This window comes from Mchenga conophoros, linkage group LG23 (genome assembly GCF_057382185.1).
Source record: "Mchenga conophoros isolate Kocher_MC1m ecotype Shallow Benthic linkage group LG23, M_conophoros_male_GT1.1, whole genome shotgun sequence".
NCBI lineage: Eukaryota > Metazoa > Chordata > Actinopteri > Cichliformes > Cichlidae > Mchenga > Mchenga conophoros.
Window position 1 is genome coordinate 52,456,913 of NC_140547.1, and position 18,447 is coordinate 52,475,359.

Sequence of the window (18,447 nt, forward strand, 5' to 3'; positions counted from 1 at the left end):
CCATTGGGACATTATGTTTCAATCCATCTGACGCTATCAGGTTGCACCTCAGTCTGTTCAGGAGCTCAGTGATTCCCTGGTCCAGATCTGGGAAGGGATTCCCCAGGACACCATCTGTCGTCTCATTAGGAGCATGCCCCAACATTGTCAGGTACCTTTCTGAGTTGCTGCAATAAGATTTCAGCAAAATGAACTAGCTTGCCGCATCAGTTTTTCACTTGGACTTTTGGAGTGTCTTTAAATTCAGCCCTCCATAAGTGGATCATTTTCTTTAAAAGAATGTGGCATCCTTTCAGTCCTAACACATTGTCCGGTCCACATCAGTATCCAGCATGATATAAAAATAATAATAATGATATAATATAAATAATGCGGGAAGAGAGTCTATATTTCTTATGGCTGGAGGAAGAGAGTTCCAGAGCCGAGGAGCAGAGTGACTGAAGGCTCTGTTCCCCACAGTGATGAGACGCGTGGGCAGAACAGTAAGATGAATATGAGGATCTGAGAGGCCTGGAAACAGTGGTGATATGGAGCAGGTCACACAAATAGGAAGCAGCAGACTCGTATAGTCAAAAAGGAGGCAGAGCTGTCGAGAAATGCTAGGAGCTAACTGCAAACAGCAGTCGCTTTCTGAAACATCAGATATGTATCGGATTCAGAACCACATACGAAAGTGTCCCAGGTCGGATTTGAAAATATCGGATTTGTGCCGTTCACACTGTCATACCATGATCGGATATGGGTCGCATAGGGTCAGAAAAGTCGGATTTGATGCGCTTTCGCCTGCAGTGTGAACGTACGATTCAAATTGTTGTCAGCATCTGAAGAAATTATAATAAAAATAATAACAATAACCGGTTGGCAGCAGCAGCCAGGCGCGCCAGCGTTCACTCAACGGAACCTAATATGTTTTCTCTTGTAGCGATCTGATGTTTTCAAAGTGTTACTTTAATTGTGTTTCTGTGTTGGCCCTTCCATACTATCATGATATTCATTCATTTACACCAGGGCTGCCCAATCCCAGTCCTCGAGAGCTACTATCCTGCAGCTTTTAGATGCATCCCTACTCCAACACAGCTGAATCAAATGGTTTGATTACCTCTTCAGCATGCCATCATGTTTGGCAAAGGCCTGATAACAAGCCATTCATTTGATTCGGGTGTGTGGGAACAAGGATGCATCTAAAAGCTGCAGGACGGTAGCTCTCGAGGACCGGGATTGGGCACCCCTGATTTACACACTAAGCTCTCTTCTATTGCCTCAAAACCTTTGTATAGAGTTAACTTGTAATTCCATAGCAGCTTACAGTGTTGCTCACTGACAAAAACTAAACTTTTCATGCAGTGCATGGATAGGCTTATTAAACATTTCAACAAAATCCTGAGATTCATGCACATGAAATTTGTAAAGACACACAGGAGGGCAGACTGGTGACCAGTGACCCCCCTTTCAGCTCTTTGCCTACAGATGGGTGCTTCAAGTGTCAATAGGTTTTTCTCTGTGCCAAGCCTGGTATGGCTGTGCCATTTGGGGTCCAGTCCAGCAAAAGATGAATAACCTTGTTAAAAAAAAAAAAAACGAGCGATCAGGAAGTATTAATGAAAGACTGTAGTGGCACTTAATTCAAAACAAATAATGCACTGGCTTTAAAGGGAACAATTTTGTTTATTTAACCTTTTCATGTTATTGAATTATATTAAGCAGCAGAGCTGTTATGAACCATGACTATAAAAAAAATTAACTTTTTTGGATTTCTTATATTCATTTTGATGCTTGTTTATGTGTTTTTATCCAGGTGCCACAGAACAGGTCAATGGCCACCAGTCTGTTCACTCCCTGCCATCTGTTCGCCATGACATCAGTCGCTACCAGAGAGTAGATGAACCACTGCCCCCTGGTGAGTGTGTGTGTGTATATGTCTGTTTTAAAGAACATTAAAGTACACAATACAGCACAGAAACTGCATACACATATTTTCTTTACCAGATATCTTCAAGTTTGAAGATTGAGTATAGCAGTCAGGGTTTATGCATAGGGTACTAGGGTCCCTAGAAGTCTTCTGGATTAAGCAGTTTGAGGAACTATTAAGATATAGCACAGGAGCTGTGATAAGGAATTTAGATACCGTATCTTTCAGACCATAAGGCGCACCGGATTATAAGGTGCATAAAGTGAAACAAAGCAGTCAGATAAGTCAAACTTTACTCAACTCATTCTTTTTGCTTCCTCCACTTCCGTACTATTGATTCATTAATGTTAAATGCTCTGGTAGCTGCTCTATTCCCATGTTGTTGCAGTATATTAATGACTAACCTCGTATTGTGGATGGATTGTCTCAGTTGTTCTCCTGACTGAAGTTTGGTCCTTTTACAGCATCCTGCGTTGCAATTTATCCCTAACCATCGGGAACCCTCCCATTAACGAGTGGAAAAAAGTTAGCGTTCATCCTCCAGCTTCACTGTGTTTATGCTATGCTAACATAGCTGTGTCGCTACGGTCACGTAGCACATCATTATATACCAGCTAGCCCAACTTCAGTAACCCTACAAACGTCACTGCTGTTTAGTTTTCGCTCTTCATTTATGTTGGAAGTGATAGCAGAACTGTACGTTTTAATATTTTCAGAAATCTCTCAGTCAGAACATGCTACATCATGTTTAGGTGGAAACTAGCGAGCTAACTTCCTGCTAACTGGTAACTCTGTTAATAAATGCTGTTTTCCTGGATGCCTGGATGTTAAACTTAATTGTTACACCTGGTAAAGCAGCAACGCTGATCATTTTATTAAAGATGAAAGAATTCAGACAGTTTTAAACTCTCAGTGATGCTGCAGTGTTCGTTTGACTTTGGGACTTGAAGCGGACGGAGTTTTGGACCCAGATTCTTCCGCAAGGCTCTTGACTATGGCAGCCGTAATGCTCCAGCAATCCATCAAGCAGTGCGGCTTCGTAGCTTACCGAAGTTGTACTAGAACATTTTTTGACAGATATTTGAGCACCGTGTAGCACATAAAATCAGTTCGAGGTCAGTAAGCACAACCAGAATTTATACATAAGTCACGCTGTCGATTTTTGAGAAAATTAAAGGATTTTAAGTGCACCTTACAGTGTGGAAAATACTGTAATAGGCCTTTCCAATTACATGTATGTATGACTAGACAAGTTGACACAAATGTGTGTTACTATTTTCCAGATGTGTAATTTGCTACTGAATTTGAATTTGCAACCTTAGCTTTAAATGCTAGAATTTCTCATTTGTAATAAACCCATAAGCCACAGATTCAGTTTTGTATTTTAATCTTAAAAACAGCTAGATTGTAGATTGTAGTCAGTAGTTATGCAACTTTAAGGCCAAAATTTTATACATATATGATTATAATTATATATAATCTACTGTGTCATTTTTGTTCATAAAACCTTAGTTTAGAAACCTATATTCTTTCATGAAAAACAGCTACTATATGTCTTGATGCAGACTGAAGAAATCACTTGGATGAGTGACGAAACGTTTCTCCCACGAAACGCTACGTCCAGAGGAACAGAATCTTTTGGAGAACTACTATATGTGTTCTTCTGTTGCATTGTGTGTGATCCAGATTGGGAGGCTCGCATAGACAGCCATGGTCGCATTTTCTATGTGGACCACGTGAACAGAACAACAACATGGCAACGTCCAACCGCACCCCCGGCCCCACAAACTCTTCAGAGGTCTAACTCCATACAGCAGATGGAACAGCTAAATCGCAGGTCAGAAAACAAACATGCACATGAAGATTCGCAAACTAGATGTTCGTCCAAAGTTTCAGTTAAAAATGGAAATGAATTTGCCACTTCCCATTTTTTTGTTTTTAGTAACATTATCATTAATTGTTACTGTACACATAAATTTGCAGGTATCAAAGTATACGTAGGACAATGACCAACGACAGTAGACCAGAAGAGCAGCTACCCAATGAGCTTTCAGCTGATGAGACTGATATGCAACCCTCATTCCCAGGTAGCCCCCTTCTACACGGCACAAAATCCTGATCCATGTTCTTCCCCTGTGATTTTCTTTTTTTTATTTTGACGATTCTGGTATATTTTGCAGAGCTACGTAGGGACAGCAATTTGCCACAGTCCAGTCCCAGGTCTCGCCTAACCCTGCTGCTTCAGTCCCCTAGCGCCAAGTTCCTCACCAGCCCTGAATTCTTCACTGTGCTGCATTCCAACCCTGTATGGACACTTTTTACTTCCATTCTATCTCTTGTTATTCTTTTACTTCCATTCATGTGTCTTTCTTTTATAACAGACCACATTCTATTTGTTTCAAGAAAGGGATTTTAAACAACGCACTTATTAACCCTTTGAGGTCATCAAAGATGATAACCCTAACCTTACTCTGTTATATTTAAAAAAAGAAAAGAAAATGTAGTTGGTTTTTTTTTTAAGAAAAATGTAAATAGATTGTGATCTGTGACAGTCAGAAGTGTTTTCCTTGTTTCCTCATTGGCAGAAATTCAAAAAACATTTTGAATAAAAGCAAAAGAATAGAATCAGCTTTTGGCTTGCCATAGTTTATGATTCTAACCACGGATAGTTAAGGGGCTCAAAGCGAATACCTGATGTAATCCCACCCCCAAACCCCCCCAAACCATGTCACTCTTACTTGACACCTCACCACTATCCTCATACTCTCTGCCACTCCTGACGTCCAGTTCCTCTGTCACAGTCTGGCTGAGGCAGACTGTATGTATTGCAAAAAAGGACTCAAATGCAGATCAAAACAGAATGTGAAACGTGACGTGGAATAACAAAAAATGAGCCGTTTATTAAGGCTGGCCAAGAAGTACAAAACAAAAGGCAAAGGTGAAACTAAACAATAAATTAAACTGGGTGAACTAAGATTAAAGCATGAAAAAACCGTGCACGTGGGACCTGACATGGAGACATGGACAAAAACTGGATGCATGACGTGAACAAAGCAGACGACCTGACAAGGAATGACTGAAAACACACGGACTTAATACACACAGGAGGATAATGAGGATAAGTGAGCATAACAACGTCACAGGGGAAACGTAAAGCTAAACACAGGAACACAGAACCTCTTCAAAATAAAATAGGAAACATAATGAAACAAAGATGTGACAACAAAAGACATGCAGCCATGAAACACATAAAGGACAAAGGAGACTTAACAGAGGCGTTGAAAACATACGGGGAAAGTAATAAACAAATGAACTCAGAAAACCCAATGAACTTAAACATAAACCATAAACATCAAAATAAACTAAAACTCAAAACGCTGAGTCAAAAGACCCAGCATCGTGAAATCCTCTTTCAATCACCTCCACAGCACCCCAGCATGTGCTTTCTCTAGATCCACAGAGACATGGCACAACTCTTTTTGACCTTTTTTTATACTTCCACATCAACACTCTCAAATAAATTATTATTATTATTGTTATTATTATTATTGTTGTTGTTGAATCAATAAGTCACTCAAATAGATCCTGGCTGACAAAGTAAAGCAGCTTAAAAATCTTAAAAAGCAATGCATCATGCCACACTCTAAAGAAGTATTTGGGCTTCAGACTGATTGATCAGAAGCTCAAATACACTTAGGTTATGCAGCAGGACAGCGATCCTGCAGTTATTAGAGAGGGAGATCATTTTTTTCACATAGGGACGTGTATGTTTTCCCTTAATAAATAAAATCATTTAAAAACTGCATTTTAAGACATGTTAAAATTTGTTTGATGATCAATCTAAAACATTTCAATATGAATGAATAATTTCTAATGTGAACTAGATTTTCACGGCGTACAGCCTGTGATCAGCTGACCTGCTGCTGCTTGAGGTTTATTGCTTTTTGTGGATTCATACAACTGAATTCAACAAGATGCAAGCAGATGTTTCATGCCTCCTGGCTGATGTCCATCCCCTACACTGACACTATACAGTTTATACTGTCTTAATACTGGACAGTGTATAAATAAATACAGGTAGTATAAATACTGAATTTAGGGAGTAACTCTTAAGTATCACCAACTTAATACAAACTAATATCTGCAAAACTTGATCTGACTCTCGAACGCCTCAACCACTGTAAACCGGTAAAACTTCAAACTCACCATAGTACAACATTGTACAATACCTTAGTTTGTTTTGCAGAACATTTTACTATATGAAAATACATAATTTGTCAAAGCAACATATACAGAACGAATAGCTAATTAAAATGATGACATTACATGTAAGCCTTAAATTTGCAGTTTATCAAATACCACTGAGCACTCCTTACCTCTTCATCCTGTCGTATCCTGTCTTCATACATCATCATTTCAAGTTATCTTGAATTCTTTTATCTCCCTGTGAAATACAGCAGCTGCACCTAGCAGATGCAATATGCAATAAACTGCACACAGTTTGTGAGTTTGCTTATATTTGTTCAATTCAATTCAATTTTATTTATATAAAGCCAAGAAAACACAAAAACAGTTGCCTCAAGGTGCTTTATATTGTAAGGCAAAGAACCTACAATAATACAAAGAAAACATAGATAACTCCAATATCATATGATCCCCTCTGAGGAAGTGTTTTGGTGAGAGTGGGAAAGAAACTCCCTTTTAATAGGAAGAAACCTGGGAGGGGCTGGACACCTGATGCAACCGGTTGGGAAGAAACGACAAAGACACTCTGTGGAAGAGAATCGGAGATTAATAATAACTAGAAAAATTTGCATTTCTTGCGAAAATGCAGTGTGGATGCTTTAAAGCTGAAGCTGTCTGCAAAAACTAGCTGAAAAAGCTGAAAAGTTGCAGAAATTGTAAAAACTTTGCAGAAGCAAAGGAACTTTGCTAAAATGGAATAACTTAGCAGAACTGCAATATCTTAGAGGAAACATAATACTTGGCAGAAATACAATAGCATAGCAGAACTTTGCAGAAATATTGTAACTTACCAGAAACATGATAACTTCTCAAAAATACAAGAATTTAGGTGAAATAGTATAAGATAACAGAAAGAATATATTTAGCCAAAAATACTTAAGCATTACAGAAACACTATGATTTAGAAAAATAGTACAACATAGCAGAAATACTGTGATTTACCAGAGACACTGTGATGAACTATGAATATTGTCATTTTAAATTAATACTATGTTTTAGCACAAATACTCTGGTTTAGCACAAATATTATAACATAGCAGAAATACAATTATATAGCAGAAATGCTATATTTAGAAAGAAAAATATATTAAAGTAGAAATGGTATGATTTAGCAGAAATACTGTATTTAGCACAAGTACCAAAAAGTAGCAGGAATACTATGATTGAGCAGAAGTACTAAGATGTAGTAAAAGTACTTTGATTTAACAGAAATACAATTATGGAGGAGTAATACTTTAAAATGGGAGAAATATTGATACATACACAGAGCCTAAAGGGAAGAGTATTTGTGCCATGGAGTGTTAACAAGAATGTGAGGTCCATATTAGAAAAGCTGGTAAAATCATAAAAGTTTGCAGAATTGTAATAAATGATGAATATGAATTACTGGTCTGTGATAGTGTATTAATTTGTAGGGAAAAAAACATGTTGACTAAGGTGGAATCGAACCCACAATCTTTGGCTTGCAGACCCGTGTCATTACCAACTGCCCCACTGGGAAAGAGAGCAGGTACTTGGAAAAACAGGGTGATGAGCAGTCAGAATTAGATCGCGGTGAGAGGAGAAAAACGCTGTATTTTGGAGTTACAAAACGTTGTGTAACTCAAAAACTAGGTGGACTAGAAGCATAATTCTTGTACTGGGTGAATCAGCGGACTCTGGTGTACTTTGACCACGATTTTCATTGCTCTCTGTACATCCGTCGCTGAGATATGACGAGAGAAGAAACGGCAGACCTCAGATATGATTGGCTGGCTGGGAAGCCGTGCAGGCCCTGATATGTAAATTTGAATGCCTCAGTCCTCACAGAGGATTGGCTGCCTGGGGACCTGGCAGAAATATATAGAAATACTATGATTAAGCATAAATACTACATTTAGCAGAAATACTATATTAAGCACAAATCCTATAAAAAGCAGAAATACTATATTAAGCAATATAAATATCCTATAAAAATCCTATAAAAAGCAAAAATACTATACTATGATTTGGTAGAAAAACTATAATTAATCAGAAATACTATATTTAGCACAAATCTTATAAAATAGCAGAAATGCTATGATTAAGCATAAATACTACATTTACTAGAAATACTATGTTTTAGCACAAATACTATAAAAAGCATAAATACTATAATTTAGGAAAAATACTATATTAAGCACAAATCCTATAAAAAGCAGAAATAGTATGATTAAGCATAAATACTACATTTAGTAGAAATACTATGTTTGAGCAAAAATCCTATAAAAAGCAGAAATACTGTACTATGATTTGGTAGAAAAACTATAATTAATCAGAAATACTATATTTGGCAGAAATACTATATTTTGCACAAATCTTATAAAATAGCAGAAATAGTATGATTTAGCACAATAGTAATAACTTAAACAGAAAAATTGGAAAAGCAAAATGGAAAGCTGAAAAAATGCTGAACATGCTGAGGGTCCCTCAAATATACTTGTTAAATGAAAAAAATCAGCAAAAAAATATATAACAGCCACACAATCAGAAATATGTACACATAAGGAAACACACATGCACAGAGAGACACACACACAAGATCCAATTCAGTCACCCAGTCTAAATATATTGAATTTGAATCTTACAATGAGATCATCCCATTAAAAGGCTCTCGCTCTCTCTCTGTCACACACACACACACACACACACACGGAGAGAGAAGCAAGTTTCTAGCTCAGTCAAGCAGCCTGGGAGCTGCTGAATTTGAATCCACCAATCAGAGAGGCTGTGTACTTTTTCCCGCCAAAACAGGTGCATGCAGCACAGAGAGACACAGGATTTTTGCAGTCTATTTCTCATAGTGAGGACTCCCCTCAAACAAATGACCATAATTTCCTAACCGTAAGGGCTAGAACGGTCATTCTTACACCGTTTTGTTCAGAAGAGATGGGGGAATCTTCCAGTGTTGACAATTTATCATTAAAATATGAATTATTAAAGATATTTGATTTCTAATGCACCATAACTGAGTAGAGCAAAGCAAAAACTGCCTTGACTTGCCCTCAAACAACGCTTTCTAACTCTAAATCTATTTGGAGTATCAATATCATTCTTTCACCGTAAGAGACAGCAGGCGAACAATCATGGAAATTTTCAGGTCTCTGTGGAAATCCATTGAAAAGATATGACGAGAGAAAAAAGTGGTTCATTTCCAGAGTTTGAAATCTGAAGAAATCTGAGCGAAGGACGAATTTCCTACCCTCAAACAAGTCTAACTCATTTCAGAACGGCAATAGGTGAGAAAATAATTCTTGAATTGTGAGCGTCAGGAGTGTCTGAAGATATACTGGGACAAGCCTTATGTCTTAACTTTGCTTCGTTAAGGAGATATGACGATTCGAATATGCCTCTCATTACAGAAATCAAGCGGTGATTTTGAACAAGCTCTCCATTGACTTTCTATAGAGAGTTTTGCAACTTTGTGTTGGTCTGAGGAGATTTGCCAAAATTCTATAAATCCCATAACAATGATAGTGACATTTTCGGAAAGCCAGCAAAAATACCTACGTTTTGATGTATAATTTGTGGAAGTTGAGTGAAAATTGAGCAAGTAGCAAGAAGTTGTTCGGACATGAAGAGAAGACTGCAAAACCTTCAGTGGCACACTGGAAGCCAAGAGCATAGCAACCATAACAACGCATGTATTTTGTGAAAAATCACAATTTTGCAACTGAAAACTTTAAGAGGCATAAAAGTAGAATTCAGCAGAATTCTCATGTTTAATTTGACCAAACTTGAGGCTTACTGACAGACTGACATTGCCATACAAATAAAATGGACAAAATATTTAACGTTGTATGTATGCGATAGATAGAATAAATTGTAATCTTTTGAAATACTTGATGGTGCATACTGAAGGTGTTTACTAGGTTATTAACAGCATTAGAAAAGCCTCACACACATACTGTAGTAACTGCAGAGGCTCCATAGTGTATTTTCGTAACATGCAAAAGACTCAAATCCCAGACTCAAAGCTTCAGCTCATACAAAACAGCACCTATATTGTGTAGTGGTTGTGAGTAGTAAGCACAACAGCCATGCCCTTTGCTTTCCCTCTGAAATGTGTGCATACGATAGTGACTACATAGTGTAATAGTAGCACAAGGCACTTAAACCTCTCGCCACAAGAACAGTTTCTTCCCCTCTGCTGTTGGACACATGAACAATAACCACATGACTGTCCCCGCCACTAACACATGACCCTACGCTGTGTCACTGCATCATTTCATGTTTGGCACTGATCACCACCTGCACTCATGTATATATCTTTCTACGTAGCACTCATAATTCTTATTCTCATGTATATATCTCATGTATATCGCATGCACATATCTTTCTTTCTACATAGCACTTTAATTCTTATTGTCTGCACTGAAGCACCGCAGCAATTTCCTAATGTTGTAAACCTCAACATCTGGCAATAAACCCATTCTGATTCTGATTCTGATTAAAACTTACTCTTTTCTTGATGTGTTTCCTCTGTGCTGAATCTCCTTCCTGTCTACTGGAATCTATTTCCTGGTTCTAGAGTGCCTACCACATGTTCACCACCAACACATGTCTGAAGCATATGATCAGTAAGGTTCGTCGGGATGCTCATCACTTTGAGCGCTACCAGCACAACAGGGACCTGGTGGCCTTCCTCAACATGTTTGCTAACAAACAGCTGGAGCTGCCCAGGGGTTGGGAGATGAAGCACGACCAGACCGGCAAGGTAGGGCTGACACTGTAATCAGTCAGTGCCCCAATGTCTACATTTCATGACTTTTTGAGGGTCTGAATACAGTTAAACTGTATTCAGATCCTCAATAGTATCTAACTGTTCTACACTTATTCTGTCAAGTATTTCTTACTTTTTAAAAACTGTAATCAAATTAAAAATGATTAACACTTGACAGCTTGTATGTGTATCTGTGTGCACACCCATCTAGCCTTTCTTTGTAGACCATAACTGCCGTGCCACTACGTTCATTGACCCCCGGCTGCCTCTCCAAAGCTCTCGGCCGCTGAGCCTCCTCGCTCACCGCCAACACCTGACTCGCCAGCGCAGCCACAGTGCTGGAGAGGTGACCACTCGGCGACTGGTAAGGGACACGTAACGATCATGGACAACAGAAAGTACAGCTACTTAAATTGGTCCTCTAATCATAACAGGAACAGTTACATGTTTTCTTCCTCCACTTACATATCATGTAAACCTGGGCAGCATGTTTATTGACATCCTGTTTTTATAGCTGGGTGAGGACCCTCGCCATGTTAGCCCACCTGTTCTTCCACGACCTTCCAGCACCTTCACATCTGCCAACAGAGGGCCATGCCAAGACTTAATACCAGTGGGTTAGTGCATGCACAAGCACACACACACACACACACACACACACACACACACACACACACAAGAATCTGAGAGGAAGAGATGAATACATTTGACAAAAAATTTCTGTTCACTTTTTTCTAGCTTACAATGAGAAGATTGTGGCATTTCTACGACAACCAAACATCTTTGAGATTTTGCAGGAGAGGCAGCCTGACTTTAACCGGAACCATGCACTCAGGTACACACATACAGAAATGCACAGCTTGGCGTTTATATAATGCTTTCCTTAATCTGGTGACTAGATTTTTTCTTTGTTCTCAGTTACTTTGATGCAATGGCATCTGCTGTGATACTTACACATAATGGCCCCTTAAGTCTTGCAAGTGTTTGTAATAGCAGAGAAATAATCACTTCATTTTGGGCATGTCATTTTCAAGCACGAACCCCGGGTTGTAAAAGTTTAAGAGTGCTATTTTTCATGCTTAAAATATATTCAAAAGACATTTCTCGTGCCAGGACTCCACAAACTCCACCACTATGTGTCATTGATGCAGAGCTTTGCTGCCGCACCAATATGGGAGGAAAAACAGCTTTTCTAGATGAAATGTCTGGTACACAAACATTATTTGAAATCATCTTCACTATCCAATCCCTCTGATCCACATCTCCACCGCCTTAACCCTCAGACCTGTCGTCTGTTCCCACGGTTTAAGTCGAGTTTAAGTGCAAGAGTTTTCAGAAAACTCCACATAGACCTTATGATTGCTCCACGGGTCTCAAATGACAAAAAGAATAAAAATGAAAAATCCAAGTTGGTAGATATTTCAGTCCAATTGGGCATAATTTGTTTTCTGTTTCATGGTATAGAGATTGACTTCCTAAAAGCGGTGGTGATCTTGACAGATTTTTACTGAAATATTATTTTTGAGCTAAACTTTATGAAGACATGTTGAATGTGGCTCATTAGGAAAAACCCAGTTAGAACTTAAACGTGTTTTAAGTAGCTTTGATGAGGAACACGATTCAGCTTGCAGGAAACAAACTACAAGAATCAACTTCATACATTAGAGACCTTAGACAAGATGAAAAATATTGCTGTGCCTTGGTATCATATTTAGAAACATTTAAGTATTGCAAGAAAACCTAATTGTCAGAAGAGAAAATCATCAAAGCAGGAAGCAAAGTTCATTGTGCTACTGCTACATTTTTTTTCCATTAATTTTTGAAGTTTTACAACATAATAATCAAAGACATGCACAAACAGCAAGTGCCAAAAAATGAAAATGGAAATAAAAATCAATAATAAAATGATGAAACATTTACAAAAACATATTAGAAATTAATTAAGATTATTGTTAAATGAATATTTAAACTATAAATTGATACAAGCTGAAAACACTAGCCCTAAAATCTGATCATAACCTTCAAATACGCCTGGAAATGTGAAAAGATGATTGCAAAATGTCCTGACTATGATAAATCTGTCGTTGCAAACACAAAAATAAAAATTGCAATTTTCTGGAGACCATACTGCAACTGCAAACCAAGACTTTCCAGCAGAAACTGCTTTTGTCTGCAAGAAGCAGTCACAACACACAAATAATATGGACTGATTCTTATATAGCGCTTAATCTACTCTCTCTGAGCACTCAAAGCGCTTTACACAGCCTCATGCAGGACTATTTTCTGAGTGCTTTCTGTCTAACGCACACATTCATACTCCAGTGGTTGCATCGGAGAGCATGGGGTTCGTACAGAGACTGGAGCAGACTGGGATCTGCTCCAGTTGTCCCTCAAGTAGCCAAAGTCAAAGTGAAATACATGCATAGGATACATTAATGAACAGCATTGCCATTGTAATGTTGCTGTGACAACAGGGAGAAAGTGCAGCTGATCCGCACAGATGGAGTGTCAGGATTGGCCAGGCTGTCGGGATCTGCCGACCTTGTCATGTTGCTAAGGTGACATATTTCTGCTTTACCTCCTCTGTCTTATTCTTTTTTTTCTTGGCTTTCCTTTTTCTAATCGGACTAGTTGTGTATCCCCTTCTTGTTATTACCTCTTTTTTTTTCATTTTCTCGCTGCTCTGCTGAAGTAATTGCATTTAGTGAATTGGTTTCTTTTTTATGTCCCTTCATCCCCTCTCCAACCTTCCATCTGCAGTCTCTTTGAAGAAGAAGTGATGTCCTATGTGCCTCCTCATGCCTTACTTCACCCCAGCTACTGCCAGTCACCTCGGGGGTCACCTGTCTCTTCCCCACAGAATTCACCTGGTAAAAGATCAACAGAAAAGTCATTGTGAAAAAACCCAACACATGCAAAAAATATTATCCACAAACCCTCTCTCACAAATTCATATGGAACCTTTTACTGTGTTTGAGCCCTGCAGAGTACTTTGCTGATATTTTCGTTAAGTGCACTTCACATTGCTGTACAGCTGATTCACGTAGAATATCTGGATTGAACTGAACTCAGAACTCCAGTTCAACAGAAAGAAATTGAGCTCTGAGCTAAAATGAATGACTTTTCACACCAACAATAAAGACTTAATGTTTCTGACAACCATTGGTAAAATCAGAACACAGCTAGTCATGTTAGAGCAGGTTGTTCACTAATCACAGATTTAACTGATCAGTTCATTGTCTGTAAAGTGCAGAAGCTGAACCTGCAACCCAGGTTACAAATAAACACCCTTGTATGACAGCTGCACCACTGTTGTTGTGCATGTGACAAAATTAATTGGCATATTCTTGCTTGGTAGAATTCTGCACATATAAATGAAATTTCTGCTTTATCTGTCAGCTTGTTGACATAACCCATCAAAGTAAACATTTAAGTGTGTGCGTAGGTACTCAGAGAGCTAATGCCAGAGCACCAGCACCCTACAAGAGAGACTTTGAGGCAAAACTGCGAAACTTCTACAGGAAACTGGAAACTAAGGGCTATGGACAAGGACCAGGGAAGCTAAAGTAAGTCAGCAGCTTTGACTGTAGAAGGCATCCTTTCTCATCATTTTTTATTTACCGTATTTTCAGCACTGTAAGGCACACTTACACATCGGGTGCGCTTATGTATGAATTCTGGTTGTGCTTACTGACAACGAAACCGATTTATTGCAGTACACGGCGCTCAGAAATCTGTTAGAAAATGTTTTAGCAGGACTTTGCAAAGCTACAAAGCCGCACCACTGGATGGATTGTTGGAGCATTATGGCTACTGTAGTCAGGAGCCTCGCGGAGGAATCTGGGTCCAAAACGCCGTCGGCTTCAGGTCCAAATTCTGTCTAAATTCTTTCATCTTTAATAAAATGATCAGTGTTGCTGCTTTACCAGGTGTAACAATTACAAGTATTTATTACAATTAACGGAGTTAGAAGTTAGCAGGAAGTTAGCTCGCTAGCTTCCACCTAAACATGAGCATGTTCTGACTGAGAGATTTCTGAAAAATTCAAACGTACAGCTCTGCTGTCACTTAAAACATAAATGAAGACAGAAAACTAAACAGCAGTGACATTTGTAGGGTTACTGAAGTTGGGCTAGCTGGTATATAATGATGTGCTAACCCAGGGGTCAGCAGCCTTTAAGACCCAAAGAGCCATTTGGACCCAGTTTCCACGCAAAAGAAAACACTGGGAGCCGCGAATACTTTCTGACATCTAAAATGAAGATAACACTGTATGTATTGTTGTTTTACCTTTATGCTTTGTGTGAACAACTAAGGTGTGTTGCTTATGAAATCCATGAAGTGCTACAGAGAAAATTACATTTTATTTATGTAATGAACACATTTGAACTCTTAAAGAAATATAACCAAAGGAAAGACACCCAGCTGAACTAAAATGATCCAGCAAACAAAAACTGCTGTGAGCCACCCTTATATCGCCTTTGTGCTTTTGGAGCCTTGACCTGACTTTTAAAAAATAATTGGAAAAAAAGCACTATGCTGCTAAAAAACGAAAAATAGATATTTGCAAAATTCTGCCTAAATATGTATTTTACCTGGGGATGGGTATCGTTTAGGTCTTATCCGATACCAGTACCAAACCGGTACTTTTGAAACGGTGCCGGTGCTTAAACGGTGCTTAAAGAATGGAGAACACACAATTGGTCCAAAAACCTCTCATGTTCACGGTGGAGAACAGCTGCTGACATAATGTGGATCTGAAGATCCATAACTGACCTACCTGGGGCTGAAAGTCTCGATAAATGCACAGCGTTTCGGCGGGTACACCGGCTTCCACGAGTGTGACGCTTATTTTGAGCGATGAAAAAATAATATAATATAATTTCATTTTTATATTTCAATATCACAATAATCTTCCAATTTAGAACTACAAGTTAAAAAAGAATATAAATAAAATACACTTCAGCTAATAGCTTCTAATTTATTTTCCCAAACCACGCAGAGCCGCACTATAAGGACTAAAGAGCCGCATGTGGCCCCGGAGTTGCAGCTTGCCGACCCCTGTGCTATGTGATCGCTAAGTTAGCATAACTCCCTTAACACTGGAGTTATTCCTCCATCCCTGAAAACTGCTTCTGTCACTCCAATTCTCAAAAAGCCTGGTGCAGATCCCAATAGGTTTGATAACCTCCGTCCTATATCCAAGCTCCCCTTTATTTCAAAGATCCTTGAGAAAGTTGTTGCCTCTCAGCTTCACTCATACCTCAATAACCATAATCTCTACGAACAATTTCAATCTCGTTTCCGCCCCATCATAGTACAGAAACTGCCTTGTTAAGGATTACCAATGACCTTCTGATGGCAGCTGATTCTGGTCTTTTACCATCCTCATCCTTCTGGATCTTAGTGCAGCGTTTGACACAATTTGTCATAATATCCTCCTGAGCAGATTAGCATCCACTGGCATTAGTCACACCCCCCTTGCCTGGTTCACCTCCTATCTCTCAGACCGCACTCCGTTTATCCAATTTAACTCATTCACTGCCAGCCATTGGCAGTGAATGAGTTAAACCCATTGACTCATTCACTGCAATTGACGGCTATAGACGTCAATGGCAGTGAATGAGTTAAATCCCATTCTTCAAGTCTCTATCCTGTTTCTGCTGGTGTGCCCCAGGGTTCAGTATTAGGGCCTCTTTTATTCATTATCTACATGCTCCCTCTTGGTCATATGTTCTGAAAATATAATACCAATTTTCATTGCTATTCTGATGACACCCAGCTCTACATTTCCTCCAAACCCAATTCATCCCTCCCACCTACCTCCCTCTCAAACTGTCTTATGGAGATTAGATCCTGGTTCTCCTCCGATTTTCTCAACCTTAACAGTAATAAAACAGAAGTTTTACTTGTTGGCACGGCCTCTACCTTAACCACAGTTGTTCCATTAACATTGAAAGTTCTCCCACCCTCCCCTCCCCTCAGGTTAAGAGTTTGGGTGTCATACTTGATAATACTCTCTCATTCCAGTCTCACATGAATTACATAACCCGGTCTGCTTACTTCCACTTACGTAACATTAGCCGACTCCGTCCCTTCCTTACTCTCCATGCTGCTGCCGTCCTCGTCCACAGTCTTATTACTTCCCGAATCGATTATTGCAACTCCCTCCTATTTGGTCTCCCCAATAAGTCCCTCCATAAACTTCAACTTCTTCAGAATTCTGCTGCCTGGGTCATAACTCGCACTCCCTTAAGAGACCAGATGACCCCAATTCTTCAACAGCTTCACTGGTTGCCCATAGAAGCCAGGATAAAAATCTTAGCTCTCACGTTTAAGTGTATTCATAACCTTGCCCCTCGTCATCTCTGTGATCTGCTTCATATCACCACAGTTTCCCGCTCTCTCAGATCTTCATCTGCCACTCATCTGGTTGTTCCTTCTGCTCGCCTCACCACTGTGGGGCTCAGAGCTTTCAGTCGCCCTGCTCCTCGGCTCTGGAACTCACTTCCTTCAGCCTTAAGAAATATGGATCCCCTTCCCTTATTTAAATCACAACTCAAAACCTACTTGTTTGAACTGGCTTACTCGCTTTAATACAGATTTTACTTGTTGTCAAATCATGTTTTTTTGTTTTTTGTTTGTTTGTTTGTTTTTAATTTGTTGTTTGTGGTTTTCTGTATTTTAATTTATTAGAATCTATTTTAATCTACTATTTTATTTGATGTCTTTTTCTCTTGTAAGGTGACCTTGGGTTTTAGAAAGGCGCCCTCAAATAAAATGTATCATTATTATTATCATTATTATAACATAAACACAGTGAAGTTAGAGGAAGAACACTAACCTTTTTCCACTCGATGAAAGTTAACGTGAGGGTTCCTGATGGTTAGGGACAAATGTAATCACATGGCAGGATGCTGTAAACGGACCAAACTTCAGTCAGGAGAACAACTGAGATAATCCATCCACAATACGAGGTTAGTCATTAATATACTGCAACAACAGGGGAATAGAGCAGCTGGAGAGAATATGACATTAATGAGTCAATGGTACGAAAATGAAGCAAGCAAAAAAAAATGAACTGAGTAAAGTTTGACTTATCTGCCTGTTTTGTTTCGCTTAATGCGCCTTATGTTCCGATAAATACAGCACTCTTTGTCTGCTGGGAGTTGTCTGTCTTCACTCTTGTCTGTCTGTCTTAGACTGATCATCCGTCGCGACCAACTCCTGGAAGATGCCTTCAACCAAATCATGTGTTACTCCCGGAAAGACCTACAGCGGAGCAAGCTCTATGTTAGCTTTGTCGGGGAGGAGGGGTGAGTGTCTGGGAGGGGCAAGGAAGGGAAGAAAAGAAAGAAAGGAAATCTAAAGTCTAAATGTGTGTGTTTCAGGTTGGACTACAGCGGGCCCTCGAGAGAATTTTTCTTCTTGGTGTCCAGAGAACTGTTTAACCCTTATTATGGTCTGTTTGAGTACTCTGCCAATGACACCTACACCGTTCAGATCAGTCCCATGTCTGCCTTCGTTGACAATCACCATGAGTGGTAAAAGT

At 39.2% G+C, this 18,447-nt stretch overlaps 1 protein-coding gene across 3 annotated transcripts in view; it reads left to right on the plus strand.

Moving 5' to 3' along the window:
• Positions 1–18,447, plus strand: part of hecw2b (HECT, C2 and WW domain containing E3 ubiquitin protein ligase 2b) — a 77,463-nt gene that overhangs the window by 41,051 nt on the left and 17,965 nt on the right. For all 3 annotated transcript variants that reach the window (XM_085265516.1, XM_085265518.1, XM_085265517.1), the window contains 13 exons: positions 1,796–1,897; positions 3,596–3,746; positions 3,893–3,996; positions 4,090–4,214; positions 10,704–10,889; positions 11,107–11,259; positions 11,410–11,512; positions 11,634–11,730; positions 13,370–13,453; positions 13,656–13,765; positions 14,341–14,461; positions 18,098–18,211; positions 18,287–18,439. In XM_085265516.1, coding sequence (XP_085121642.1) covers positions 1,796–1,897; positions 3,596–3,746; positions 3,893–3,996; positions 4,090–4,214; positions 10,704–10,889; positions 11,107–11,259; positions 11,410–11,512; positions 11,634–11,730; positions 13,370–13,453; positions 13,656–13,765; positions 14,341–14,461; positions 18,098–18,211; positions 18,287–18,439 — 1,603 coding nt within the window. The remainder of the gene's footprint in view (positions 1–1,795; positions 1,898–3,595; positions 3,747–3,892; positions 3,997–4,089; positions 4,215–10,703; positions 10,890–11,106; positions 11,260–11,409; positions 11,513–11,633; positions 11,731–13,369; positions 13,454–13,655; positions 13,766–14,340; positions 14,462–18,097; positions 18,212–18,286; positions 18,440–18,447) is intronic.